This window comes from Narcine bancroftii, chromosome 1 (assembly GCF_036971445.1).
Source record: "Narcine bancroftii isolate sNarBan1 chromosome 1, sNarBan1.hap1, whole genome shotgun sequence".
NCBI lineage: Eukaryota > Metazoa > Chordata > Chondrichthyes > Torpediniformes > Narcinidae > Narcine > Narcine bancroftii.
In genome coordinates, this window is record NC_091469.1 from 103,134,976 (window position 1) to 103,149,844 (window position 14,869).

The 14,869-nt window shown below is 49.8% G+C and overlaps 1 protein-coding gene across 1 annotated transcript in view; it reads right to left on the bottom strand.

Moving 5' to 3' along the window:
* Positions 1–11,484: 11,484 nt before the first annotated feature.
* ajm1 (apical junction component 1 homolog) overlaps positions 11,485–14,869 on the bottom strand; it is a 31,253-nt gene continuing 27,868 nt past the window's right edge. The window contains exon 3 of the mRNA XM_069935000.1: positions 11,485–14,682. Within this exon, the coding sequence (XP_069791101.1) occupies positions 11,919–14,624 (2,706 nt within the window). The 5' untranslated portion in view covers positions 14,625–14,682 and the 3' untranslated portion in view covers positions 11,485–11,918. The remainder of the gene's footprint in view (positions 14,683–14,869) is intronic.

Consider the following 14,869-nt stretch of genomic DNA (forward strand, 5'->3'; position numbering starts at 1 on the left):
AAGTGATTCTGGCCACATTCTCTTTGCCCTCCCTCCTGTTGGGAAGATGTTTGAGTAAGAGATCACCCACCATCAGATTCAAGGACAATTTCTTTCTCACTGTTATCAGATTCCTGAATGAACCTCAAATTAATAAAATGAAGCTGATTTTTCTCTGTACCATCTGTGATCTGATCTCCCCCTGCAATTTGCAGTTCTGTTCCATGCTTTACTTGTTGCACACTGAATGAACTGTCTTGTGGGATTGCTTGCAAAACAGACTATCCCTGCATCTTGGTACATGTGACAATTGACTTGAACTTTATTTTGTTTCCCAGTTATATATCTGAACAGAGGGGAGAGGGCTGTTTAAACTTGTACTGGGAGAAAAGTTAGCAACATTTCGAGTTATGAAATGACAGCTTAAAGTTACTGATAAGTAGAAATTCTGCCTGGCACTGGGGAAAGAATTTCAGGATTGTAATGTCATGTATGTACTCTAACATTAAATTTGAACTTTGACAGAAGAAGTTAATTTTCCTGTATACAAGTTATAAACAGGAGCAAATGATCTTAATGCATACTGTTATAAATCATATGATTAGCAGTTAAAAAAGGATGGCAAACAAGCTCTTTAATGTGTGTGCATGTGTTTGTGTTGGTGGTGGGGGAGAGAGAGAATTTAGGAGAATGAGGGGGATCTCATTGAAACATTTTAAATGTTGAAAGGTGTGGATAGAGTAGAAGTAGAAAGTTTGTTTCCCATGGTGAGAGAGTCGAGGACAAGTAGGCACAACTTCAGGATTGAAGGGTGTCCGCTTAGAACAGAGATGCAGAGGAATTTCTTCAGTCAGAGGATGTTAAATCTGTGGAATTTCTTTGCCACAGGCAGTTGTGGAGGCCATTCATTAGGTGTATTTAAGGCAGAGATTGCTAGATTCTTGATCAAAGGTTATGGAGAGAAGGCTGGGCAGTAGGGCTGAGTGGAAAAGTGCATCAGTTCAGACTCAATGGGCTGAATCAACAATTTCTACACCCATGTTTTATAGTCTCAAATATTTAGACTCTTAAATAAATCTGTTTTGTATTTATTTGGATCATGACTAACGTTAAAGCCAGAACCACGTTCTTACTATTTTTTCATGTTGTAGAACTACTGGGTCCAGAAAGAGTTCCCAGCCAACTCGGAGTCTCCAGCACTGAGTGTGGCGCTGCTGTTCATGCCTTCAACCTCACATATCAGAACCATTTAACGATGACCTGGGTATCTACCCAATCAGATTTTAGGGCAGTGAGTTCAATGCCCACTTTCCCTTATCTTCCCTAATCTATTTTCCATCTGCTTTAAGTACACACCTCCTCATCCTTGATCCTTTGCCCAGGGAAATAGATCCTTCAGATTATATCTAGGCCCCTCCTTAATTTTTATACTTCAATTAAAACTCTAGTTTCCTCTGCTCCAAAGAAACAAAACCAAACTGTACTATTTTTTTCTTGTAGCTACTTCATAATATTGTAACCAAAACATCTAACACCCTTTTAAAATTAATAATGGCTTTGAATATTGCATGGTTAGCAGAAGACAGTCCAAAATCTACCACATCATGGGAATCCATGTGTCCTGACCATTCTGAAGAGCCTGTTTTTAACTTTTTGTCAGTGCCTCCTTTAGTCTGAACCCAGGGTTATTATCAAAAATACTTTCTATCTCTTAACAATTCTAAACAAATTGCTTCAGCTTCAGGAAATTTCCTGTCAATATTGCTAATTTGTGTCATCTTTTACAGTGTAATCCCACTGGATATCTCACCTCCCTCACCTGCTCCCAGAGTCCCAGGTACAGTTTGACTAAGTTTTTCTACAGCTGCACAAGAACTTCTTCAGCTCAGCTCCCAGCCTGCAAAGGTCAGCATTTTATCAGGCATTTCAATGGTTTTCTGTGCCCATCTGTGATATTTCAATCATCTATACAAATGGACCAAATATCCCTGAACTCAACTATTATAACTTTCCATCATTTAGTAAACACTCCATAGATGGTCTCCAGTTGTCTGGACAGGAATTCATCTGCTGAAGTTTAGTCAACACACTAACAGGCCCACATGCCTGTGCCACCCTATTACACCCGATTGACCTACCCTGGTACATTTTGAACAGTGGTAGATAACTGGAGCCCCTGGATAAAACCCAAGCAGACACAGGAAGAAAGTACAGCATGGGATTCAAACACCAGTCCCAAATGCTGTGCTGTAACAGCACTGCACTGACCGTGCTGCCGAATGCTATGCACCCACAACTTTTCAGTAGATTTGACATTATGTTACCATCCACTGAATAATATCACCTGTTTGTGCATTTGGCAAACTTTGATCCAAGTTGTTTAAAAATATTAAGATCTGTTACAGATCCAGTGTAGAAGAGAGATAGGCATGGGAGTAAGAGATAGAAGGGAAAATGGGAGAGATGGGAGAAGACAGAGGGATAAAAGAGAGGGGGATCTGAAGAGAGAGGCAGGCACACACACAAAGATGGAGAGAATTAAATATATAACTCAAAGAAAGCTAGATTGAGAGAGAAAATACAAGACCAGTAGACTGCTGGAGATAGAGGGGTGGTAACAATGAAAGCAGATTAATATTGTGTTTTTACTTCAACCACGGTAGCAGACTTTCATGTTTTACTTTTGAACAAATGTAGACATGTAGAGCCTAGAAATAAAAAAGTGGAAATAGGGAGCCTCCCAAACCTCTTCTCCCTCCTTCCCAACCCACACCTGTCCTTCCCTCAAATCTCTCCCCTCTTCCCCCTTTGTACCCTGTCCTTCAATAATTTACCTCCTCCCCAACTCTGCAAATGCTACCTGCATTTTCCAAGGATGAGGCCTCTATTGTCAACCATCTCCAGCAGGGCCACTCCTTGATCACACTGTTCTTCTCCCCAGTCCTGATCCTAGCTGCCTGAAGCCATGGCCTAGCCCAGACCCCTGGACACCCCACTTCAGATGGTGCCATTTGATGTTGACAGTTTGGTCTCCCAGTGCTCACCTTGCCACAGATAGTGAACCTCAGGACCTCTTTACCACAGGCTGGACAACTGGGTGGATTTAAAGAGCAGGAAAATAAATATTTGGAAGTTGGGGGAATTGAGAGCCACTGGAAACTGGCACTGGAAATAAAGCCTGGGACAGATTCACCATGATAATATTGAATAAGGGCAGGTTTGAGGAGCCAAGTGACCTTCTCCTGCTATTTGTTCATGTTCTGGGAAGAGGAAGGCAGGGAACAGAGGTAGGATACTGATGGGGAAATCACAGTGTCATGAAGGTAGGGAGAAGCCAATGAGAAAGGGGTAGACAAAGTCACATTTATCTGTGAGATCAGGGTGCATCTCAATGTATACATGTCCATGTACCTGTGGTCAGTTCAAGTTTATTATCATCCCATTGTACAAGTACAACCTGATGAAACAGCGCTCTCCATTGTCTGAATTCCTGTGTGTATCCATCTGTGCAGTGCAGCCCATTGTCTATTAGACCACTTGGCAACTGATGTGCAACATCTCCACACTGACTCATGTTCAGTCTCACACAGTTCAAAAACACAGACATTCACTCACAAACACTGCCCATGAACACACCCTTCACGCTTCCAGGCTTCATGCTCACCCATTATTTGTACACTTATACATGCAATGACACAAACACTTCCCACACACACATTCCATGAACACACTCCCATTCAGAGTACCTGCATACAAACCTGACATGACATTCTCCGCTTGTGCACTTCACAAACAGTCCCAACATGAATACAATACCCTTATGTGCACACTCCCCATATGTCCCCTCACATGTATGCACTACCCATGCACGTTCCCCACATGCAGTCCAACAGATTGCACAGTGTCCAACAATCAGATGTGTCGTTTATTTTAATCTCTGCTCTTATAATAACCACAAACTACAGTGATCCTGAAAGTTGTGACGAGCAAAAGACAAGAAGCGCCCACGATCAGACCTGGAACGGAATCAGGACCGGAATCAGGACTTGGGCCAAGTGCAGGGCAGAATCATCCAGTCCCATCCACGGAAGGCACACATTTCCACCTCCACATGGTTTATTTCATCATCATCAGAGATGCTGGTTCATTAAATTCAGGATTATTGGCAGATTCCACCCAGGATTGCTGGCTGATTTCACCAGGATCACTGGCTGATTTCACCACAATTGCCAGCTGATTTCACTCGAAAGACTTGCCAATTTGCCCATGGACACTGGCAGATTTTACTAGGTCTCGAATCCAGGTACTGAATTTCAACTGGAATTATCATCTTAACAGAGAGATTGACAAAGTTTGGCAAGACGGTAGTTCCAGCTGTGAATTTGATCGGTTTGGAGAATTCCCCCAGGTCTGTAATACATCTACTAAATCCCGAGAATCCACAGGCAACATTTGCAGTCATTTTAATACTGAACAGATCATCTGATACAACATAACAAGACAGCCCATAAACACCTGAAGCTGAAGATTAAGAAGTTAAAAACAGAGATCAAAGAGCCTAGGAGATGGAGGGAGATGCTGGGTGTGGATACTGAGATAAACCAGAGTGTATGGGAGTGAATGGAGGTTAGAGAGCAGGGATCAGGTGAATGGGAGATATGTTCAGGTAAGGGGAGAGATTTGCAGGAATAGACGGGGTAGCAAAGGGGATTTGAGAAATTTATATTATTTTTAAATTTAGAGATGCAGCATGGTAACAGGCCTTTCTAGCCCACGCTGCCCAATGTGACCAATTAACCTTCTAACCCTGCATGTACATCTTTGAAATGTGGAGGGGTGGAGGGGGAAGAGAAGAACTGGAGTGCCCGGAGGAAACCCAAACGGACATATGGAGAACATACAAACTCCTTACAGATAGTGGCAGGTTCGAAGCTGGGTCGCTGGCAATGTAATAGCATTGTGCTAACCAGTACGGTAATGGTGGGGTTATGTTTGGTTGGAAGAGGTTAAGGCTGATGGAGGGAAAAATGGAGAAAATGTGGGAAGGAGGTACAGAGAGGGATATAGGGAGCTTGGACAGCCAGGAAGCTGGTGGATGGGGAAGGGAGCCAGGAAGGGTACAGGACGCTGGGAGGGAAATAAGGAGAGACAGAGGGACATAGGGAGACAAGGAAGTGGAGGCAGTAGGGCTACAGCCTGAGTTGTACATGAGAGCTCCTTGAGGGAGTGTGTCAAGGCCAGAATGACCATACTCCCCGTTCGCTTTTGCATGCCCCCCAGCCAGATGGATAAACAAGTATGCAGCACACTTCCACGATATAACACAGACTTGTGATCAGCTATCTGTGGCATGTGTGTATGTGTTCCTGGTAGGATATCAGTGGATCTGTGTGTGCCTCCTGATTGGCCATCTGTGATGAACATGTGCTCCTGTGGAGAACATGCTCATGTTATACGCCTCTGAATTTAGCAAGATCCACAGCACCACACCAGACTGCATCACTCCAGTCCCAAAGCAAATAACCCATTCACCTCACATAATTTAGCTTAGGCACAAAGTGAAGCTACGTCTACACTGTCCCATCACACGGTCCCAGCATAGGGACAGCACGAGCACAATAAAAAGAGAATTTGCGCAGCCCCTTCCTCAGGAACTCACAAACCCTTTCCAGCCCCCATCACTCTCAGGTCTACGCACTGTTATAATTTCATAGAAAACATGTTATTTATTTGCCCAGAATGAGGAACCATGGGCAGGCACCAGGAAATTTCCTTGTTCTTCTTCAAATTATGGACATACAAATTCAGAGCACGCATGGACCCTTCGACCTTCTATCTCACTCCACCATTTAACAAGACTTTGGATGTTCTGTCAGATCCCTCAGACTTTTGGTGACTTTTCACCCAAATGAATATCAAGTATCTATCTACCTTTGTCTTGAGAATACTTAAAGACTCTGATCCCATCTCTATCTAAAACTTTATTTTCAGTGACTCCTTGTTCTAGATTCTCCCACAGAGAAAACATCCTCTCCAAACCCATCCTGTCATGACCATTCAGGATCTTGTGTTTCAATCAATTCTACTTTCATGTTTCTAAACTTCTGCAAACACAAATTAAAATATGGCAGCACTACCACTGGTGCGGACCCGTGGAGTGCTTCGCCACGTGGTCCAACTACCCAGTCTGACTGCTGTCAGCTCTGTACAGGCTTTAAACGGCCTGTTAAAGGAGCTGACGGTTATTTATTTTAAAATTCGGGACCACAGGGTCCAGCCCAAGATGGCAGCATCCATGTTCAGCAGTGGCCAAAAGAGGTTGCAGACTCCAGGGAAGCAGACTGACGCAGGGCACCAGAAGATGGGGAGACCACTTCTCCCTCAACCCCCCCACCCCCACATCATTTGAGGATAAGCAGTGGAGAGGACCCATGGGATGGTGATCTTGGCATAAGACTAATGAGAAGCTCGAAGGCTAAAGAATACACAGGCAGCAGGCTGTTGTGACTCGAGGCGAAGATGCGGGCTTGTGGCAACTGCTGTGAAAGGACTCTCACCAAGCTGTGGACTGCTGGAGACTGGCTGAAGGAGTACCAGGTATCATAACCAGGACATGAGAGGGTGCTGGAGGATTTCTGATCGCCTCAGAGCTGTGCATCTGGAGCTTCGGGTTCAGACTGAAGGCTGTAGAGGCTGTGAGAGTGCTGAAGGTAAATCCATGGACACTCATGGACTCTTGGGGGGGGGGGGGGTGAGTCTCTTTTGCTGTTCTTTTTCTAGCTGTAAGGGATACTGAGTAATATTTCATGAGAGCTAATCTTAATCTGCCTTACAGTAGATTAAAGGAAATTTTGTGTAATATCACATTTTCTGTTTTATTACATGACAATAAAATACATTGAATCTTGAAACAAGTCCATTCTGTCCTACTTTTCTTCTTTAGACGACCCACTATTCCAAGCACTGGAACGTTTTCTAAACCGCTTCCAATGCATTAACATCGTTTCCCAAGAGTGACCAATATTGTACACATTATTTCAGATGCCCTTTATAACTCAAGTATAACCTTCCTACTTTGGTATTCAATACCCCTTGCAATGTCATTCCATTAGCTTTCCCAATTGCTTACAGTAATTGCAAACTAGCCTTGTGAATCATGCATTAGGCTACCATATCACAGAGCCCTGCAGTGCCTCTCCATTTACATAAAATACTTCTCTATTTTCTTCCATCAAAAGAGCCTCATGAGAAGAGTTATTTACAAGTGAGAGAGGGGATAGGTCTGAGCTATAATGTGTTATCCAAAATAAAGCACTTCAGCCAGTAAAGCACTCAGTACTGCATTGCAGTAAACTTAGTCTAGAGCTTGGACGGTGTAGTCAAGACTCCCAGAGAGGAAGAGTAACAGCTCCAAGTCTGTTACAGAGATGAAAAAGCAGATTATACAGGGTTATGCTCCCCCTACACTGTCCCATCACAATCCCTGGGCATATGTTAGTAATGGTACATAATGGGTCAGGCTCAGAACAAGTCAGCCTTTCCTAGCTTCTTTGCTTCCCCCCTGTGCGTTGTGAAGAGTCTCCCCCCATTGCTCCTGAATTCTCCACCTGTCTCAACCGTTTAGCCCCTAGCTGGGTTCCTTTGTTGGTGTACATGTCACTTCTCGCATCCCCACCTACATACAACACATTCTGCAATTATACAGGGCCCTGGTGAGACCCCACCTGGAGTATTGCGTCCAGTTCTCGTTTCCAAACTTGAGGAAGGACATACTAGTTATAGAGGGTGTGCAGCGCAGATTTACAAGGTTAGTTCCAGGGATGGCGGGGTTGTCATATGCAGCAAGGCTAGAAAAACTGGACTTGTATCCATTGGAGTTTAGAAGGATGAGGGGGGACATGATTGAGGTATACAAAATCATCAGGGGGATAGACAGGGTGAAGTCGGATTACTTGTTCCCAATGATGGGGGAGACGAGGACTAGAGGGCATAGTTTAAGAATACAGGGTAGTCCCTTTAGGACGGAGATGAGAAAGCATTTTTTTACCCAGAGAAGTGTGAATCTGTGGAATGCTCTGCCACAGAGGGTGGTAGAGGCGGATTCGCTGACTATGTTCAAAAGAGAGTTAGATAAGACTCTTGTGGGTAACGGAGTTAAGGGTTATGGGGATAAGGCTGGAAAGGGGTACTGATGGTAATGATCAGCCATGATCTAAAATGGCAGTGCTGGCCCGACGGGCCAAATGGCCTACTCCAGCTCCTATTGTCTATTGTCTATCAAAGCCACTGCTATCAGTTGACATGGCCCCCAGTGTCCCAGCAGAATGCCATTGGCTATAAAAACTTATTCTGTCATTGAACCAATCTCTTAAATTGGTTAATTTTTACTACCACAAATTAAATAACCATTCGTACAGCATTTTATCAAACACCCAATAAAATCCATACAGTATGTCTACCAGGCGCCTCTCCACATCTGTATGCTGTAAAATTTGCCAAAGACCAGTTTGACTCTGCCTCACCACCTTCTGTGTGCTTTGCATTCTGTCCCATGGAAGGAAACCCTCTGTGAAGCTGAACTCAGGTGAGCTGCTCACTGTTCCATATTTTCTCTCCCTGATTTGAGAAATACCTGAACCTGGGTTTTCAAAAAGGTTCCTGATCATTCATCTTCCAGACACCTCGGGGTATAACCCATCAGCTCCTTGGAATCTGTTAAACCCCGTTCTCCTTAATCTGTCAGGTTTTCTTTTCCCATCCTTAGATCCTTGTTTAGCTCTAATTTCTCATTTTTAAAAAAAAATATTCTTCTGTGAAAACTGATACCTGGTTATTTCCACATTCCCTATCCCTTAATTCTCATCTCTCCTATGCAAGATGTGGCTGCCTGGGCTACAAAGCCCATTACACACACACACACTCAACACACTGGATCCTCCTCTTACTGCACCCATTTGCTGACTATCCTTCCCTTATCTGGTTCCACTCATCACCTTCCTTCTTAACGGATACTGTAATCTGCAATCCTTTGTTGTCTCCAGTTACCACCACCCCCATCTGACTCCCATCTGCCCATCAACACTTCCCTCACCTGGATCCATCTATCACTTTCCAGCTCCTGGCTTACCCTTTCCCCTCATCTTTTTATAATGGAAACCTCCCCTCATAGACCTGCTTAAGTTCTTGACCCAAGATGTCAACCATCTATTTGGTTGTGACTGCAGGTGGTGCTCCACTTGCACCCATATCTCCTCCCTCACCACCCCATTCAGGCCCCAAACCATCCTTCCAAGTGAAGAAACACTTCACTTATGAATCTGCAGGGGTCATCTACTGCATCTAGTGCTCCCGATGTGGTTTCCTCTACATTGGAGAGACTGGGCACAGATTGGGAGATCACTTTATTGAGCACCTCGGCTCTGTCTGTCGCAATAGTGTGGATCTCCCAGCGGCCACCCATTTCAATTCCTCCTCCCATTCCCTTGGTACATATCTGTCCATGGTCTCATTCACTGCCAGACTGATATCACCCACAAATTAGAGGAACAACACCTCATCTTCCGACTGGGAATCCTCCAACCGGATGGCATTAATATCAACTCTGGTTTCAATTAAATCATCCCCCTTCTTCATCCCCATTGCCTTTCTCCCAGTTTTCTCTCTCTCTTTCTCCTTTTCCCTCTGTCTCCTTTCACAGGGCCAAAATCAATTCTCACCTCTCCTCTTATCGTATCCAATTAACACTTTTCTGGTTTTGGACTCCTCCCTCTACCAGCCTACAGTCTTTATTCAGACACTTTCCTGTTCCATAGGACACTACAGCACAGAAGATTGAACCCGCATTCACATCAGATGGCTGCCCATTTCACACTCCCACTGAGTGAAGAACTTTCCCCTTATATTCCCCCAAACCTTTCCCCTTAAAACTATGACCTCTAGTATTTATCTCCCCCAATCTAAGTGGAATTATCTTTAAGGATAAAGAAGGACTCAGGCCCAAAACGTCAGTAATGTATCTTTAAGTCCTATGGACGCTGTGAAACCAGTTGATTTTCTCCAGCATTTCTGTATGTTTTTACTACAATCACAGCATCTGTAGACTTTAAAGTTTCACTCTGACTCCACAGATGCTCTGCCTGACCTGCTCAGTTCCTCCAGTAGCTTGTTTTATACACTAGCCTTGCTATTTAGGTTTAAGACATTAGTTTTGGACTTTGGCACACTGGACCACTCCGAGGCAAGATTTTTAAATTGGACCTCACTATGATCATCCTGTCCTGAACTGTAGGTTATTTCTCATTTACAAAATTATCCTCTCTCTTTACAAAAGAGAGGTCTAAAATAGCCTCTTCTCTGATTGGTGCCATGACAGTTTACTCTAGAAAACCATGTTAGTGCAATGTAGCAAATCAATTCAGGCATGATAGCAGAGTGCTTCAGTTTTTGGACTTTTACCACAGGCACTTCACTCACAGAAATTAGTCTGTCTTTATATATTTATTTTGCTTAATTTTTGTAATGTTTTAAATTTTGCTATAATAAATTATCTGCTTTTTTTTTTTAAATACTATTTTTCCTACATACATCTCTATCCCGGTGTTCCATCACTTGGGTTGACCCAGGTACTGGCAATAATCTAGCAAGCCAGGATCTGTACAATGTACTGGATACGGACCAACTATGTTAAAATTTAACAAGTGCTTCAGTGACCAAGAGCAACACTGGCAAATTCTGATTCTGCTGACAGTGACATGAAACTACTGTATTCATCCAATTCACCAGTGTCTCAGGAAAGAAAACTGCTGTCCTCTGCTCTGGCCCAGAGGTCACCACTCGCAAGAACAGCTCAAGGTCAATCAGGGTAATGCAGTAACAGGTCAGTGTGTGACCCACTGCTGCATTGGGTGAGAGGTCAGTGCATGACCCAATGCCCGAGGGTGAGAGATCAGTGCATGATCCATTGCTGCAGAAAGGTCAGTGCATGACCTGTGGCCACAAGGAAAAAAGGTCAGTCCTTGACCAACTGCTCTCGAGGATGAAAGGTTCAGTGCATGACCCACTGGCACGGAGGGTTAAAGGTCAGTGTTTGACCCACTGCTGCAGTGGGTGAAAGGTCAGTGCGTGTCCCACTACCACAGAGGGTGAAAGGCCAATGTTTCTTTAACTGATACATTCCTGAGGCATTGTCACATTATCCACAATGAAGCCCCACCCATGATGCATTCACCCACTCCCAGATCTCCCTGCCCTCCTACCCTCAGCATCATGTTTCCCTCTCCCTCACCTGATAACTGACCAACTTACTCTCCCCTCATCCCCTCCCTTCAGCACCCCCTATAGCTCCCTGGCCTCATCCCCGTACATAGCCAGGCCAGTCCCCATCCCCTTCTCCCTCGCACACCTCCTATCCCCTTCTCTCTCCCCTTCCCCTCATGCGCCTTCCCGGCTACAGTAATTCCCACTTTTGTAAAAGTGCATGTGAGTGGGTGATGCAGACTAACAGGAACCACCCCCCCCCCCCCCCACTGGAAACCTGGCATCTTTACCAGAGGAACAAGAATTCTGATGTTGCACCACAGAATTGACCCTCCAGTATCCCCACCTGTTACCTGTGCCTAAACTGCTGGCCTGCCTGCCACCATTGCCAGGGCTCAGCATGGTGAGGGTGGGGTTGGGGGGTGGGTCCTCTGCTGTGACCCAAAAACCCACCCCCCAACCAACATATCCAGCCGAACAAAACCAAGCACAGCCAACCGCCTTACCCTCAACCCATACACCCTGACCCCAGCACCTCCACCCCAGCATACCAGTAACCCCCATGCTCCCACACCCCTATCAGATCTGCCCCAGCCCCTCCAGAGTAACCAGCTTGGCTGGGTTCCAGATACAAAATGCATCGTGTACAAAGATATTAAAGAAGCTGCGAGAGGGGGGGCCGATCACATCATGTCCTCCAACACGTTGGGCTTGCGGACCCACTCCAGGGTGAGGGGCTCGGACGCAGCCATTATCATGCACATGAACTGCCTGCCCGTCCTCTTGTCAACGGGATAGATAGTGGTGGGGGTGAACCTCTTGTTGCTCTCCACAAACTGGCAGAGGTCCTGGTAGATGTGGGGGTACTCGCGGCGCAGGAGGACCCCGCGGAGGCGCAGCTCCCGCTGCACGTTGATGAAGCACACCTCCCGGGCCCTGCGGCCCGCCTCGCCGCCCCTGGTCATGTCGGCGGTGCCGGGCGGCGGCGTGAGGATTAAGGTCTCCATGCCGTCCTCGCCCCGGGGCGACGCCTTCCTCCCGCCCGCGGGGCTGGCGGCGGAGGCCAGGGCGATCTTGGCGAAGCGGCGCACGGCGGGCGCTCGCAGCCGGGGCGACGGGTTGTCGGGCGCCTTCTGGCCCAGGGCGACGGACACGCTGAGCAGGAAGCACTCCTCTGGGTTGTAGAGGCCGGCCAGCTCCTGGATCTCCCGCAGGTACTCCCCGAGCGGCTCGGCGTAGGCCTCCAGCTCCCGACTGGACAGATAAGTGGGAGCCAGCAGCAGGCCGTCCAGGCCCAGCCGCAGGAATTGGTCAGCCGAGGCCGGGTTGGGGAAGCCGAGGAACAGGACCCCCCTGCCCCTGGACAGGTAGCCCATCCTGGCGATGCGGGAGAAGGCCTTGTGGGCCGCCTGGTCCTCGCGGCAGCTGCGCAGCACCCGCTTGCAGGTGCTGCCGAGGCGGCCGTACACGCAGGCCTCCTTGTGTGCCTCCCAGTCCTCCTTGCGGCAGCTACGGCAGCAGTAGTAGGTGTAGCAGCTGCGGCACGACTTGAAGTAGAGGCGGGCGTTGAACAGTGTCTCGGTCAGGCCGCACTTCACGTTCGAGCACATCAGGGTGTCCACGTCGTCGGAGCCGCGGGCCTGCGGCTCGGGGCCCCCGCCCGCCACGGGGGACAGGCTGGGAGGGGTGCCGGCCAGCCTGGGGGGTTCGGCGGCGGGCGCCGTCGGGTCGTCGTCGGGGCCGATCAACTTCCTCAGCCGCTCCAGCAGGCCGTCGGCCCCGCTGGAGGCCGGGGCCTTGCAAGAGTCGATGACCAAGTCGGCCAGCGCGTCGTCCAGCTGCGGGGGACCGACCTGGGCGGCGCTGCCCTCCTCCTCCCCCTCCTTGTCCAGGTTGCAGGACAGCAGGTCGTTGAAGGAGGCGCTGAGGCCGTTGGGCCCGTCGGCCGGCTGGTGGCCCCCGGCCTTGCCGGCCGACCGCCCGCCGCCGGCTGCCCGCAGCTCGTTGTCGGTGATGGTGATCTCGGGGGTGACGTACCAGCCGCGCCCGGGGCCTCCCCGGCCCCCTTCCCCCTGCAGCTTCTCGGCCAGGGAGCTCTCGGACAGCGAGAGAGCGGCGTAGCGCTGGGGCGAGCGCGACAGATTGACCACGGCGGGCCGCAGCCGGCCTGCCGGGGAGCGGGACCCCCTCTCCAGCAGCGGGAGGGTCTCGTAGCTGCGGCGACCGGGGGCAGCGAACTCGGGCTGGCGGCGGGGCGACAGGATGTTATCCCAGGACTTGGAGTGGTAGCGGGAGTCAGTGGCCAGGGCCCGGCAGGAGACCGCGGGCGAGAGGGACCCTGCCTGGGCCGGGAGGTAGGCCGGGGCATGAGCGGCGCGGTAGGTGCCCCACCAGTCGTGATAGTGCAGGGGCGAGGCGTAGCCGTGGGGCCTGGGGCCCGGCTCGGCCAGCGGGCGCGGGAGGCTCCGGGCCTCGGGGTAAGGGCTCTGAAGGACGGCAGTGCTGCGCTCGGCCCGACGGCGGGGCTGTGGGGAGCATCCGTGGGCGGTCAACGTCCAGTAGTCGCCGGCGGGGGACTGGGCCCTGGGAGGACGGCGGCTGCTGGGCACGGTCAGGCTGCGGCCTGGCTGCGACTGCCAGGCCCCCAAGTCGACCGGCCGCCGAGGCGGGCGCCAAACCTCCTCTCGCGGCTTCATGTCCACCCGGTAGCGGACGTGGACGCCGGCCCGGGGCCCCAGTGCGTCGTCGCTGACGAAGAGCGGGCTGCAGACGCCGGCCTCGGCCCGCTGAGGTTGCAGCTTGACGGGGTGCACCTCGTCCATCCGGCTGCGGGCCGGCTGGCGCGCCTCTCTCCCGGGGGAGCCGTCCGCCGCGCGGTGGGGGTCCCGGGGCCCTCGCGTCGCCCCCCGGCCCCTCCGGGCTTGCTCTGGCGAGTACAGCTCCAGGGGTACGGCTCGGTAGGTTGTCCTCACCCTGGGCGCGCTCTTCGACCGGCCCCTCTTCTTGCCCTCCGGCCGGGGAGCGTCCCGGGACCCGGCGGGAACAGCGCATAGCCGACTGGCCACTAGGTCCGGGGCCGAGCAGCGAAGGTAGGCCTGCCTCCCCGGCGAGTCGCAGGCCACCTCGGGGCTGGGGGCCCGCCGCTCCGCACGACGCCAAGCCTGCTCCTCGTCCATGCCGGCAGCTGGGGGCTGGCTCTCCAGCGGCTGCAAGTAGTCGAAGCTGCGGCAATGACGCTTGCCGATGTCCCGCTGCGCGGCCTGCAGAGAGCTGGGGGTGTCACATTCACCATGTCCACGGTACATCTTCGGCTCGCCTGGCATTGGGCTGACTTTAATCTCTCGATACACGGTAGATACCAGTATGTCCGGAGGGTCCGTCCGTGTCATCTTAAAGGAGCTGTAACCGTTGCTGAATTCTTTCAGACTCTTTCACAGTGAATCCACCCTGCAACAACAGAGCAAATGTTAGGGCTGGCAATCCTGCACCTCAGAGGCCTTCCTCAACCAGGTCCCCTGCACCGCCCTGGTCCCCTGCTGTAGGACCCTTGCTGCAGATCGCTTATGGTGCATCAGATCCCTGCACTGCTCTGGGTCTCCTACTGCAGGTCCCTTATAGTATCAGATCCCCTGCT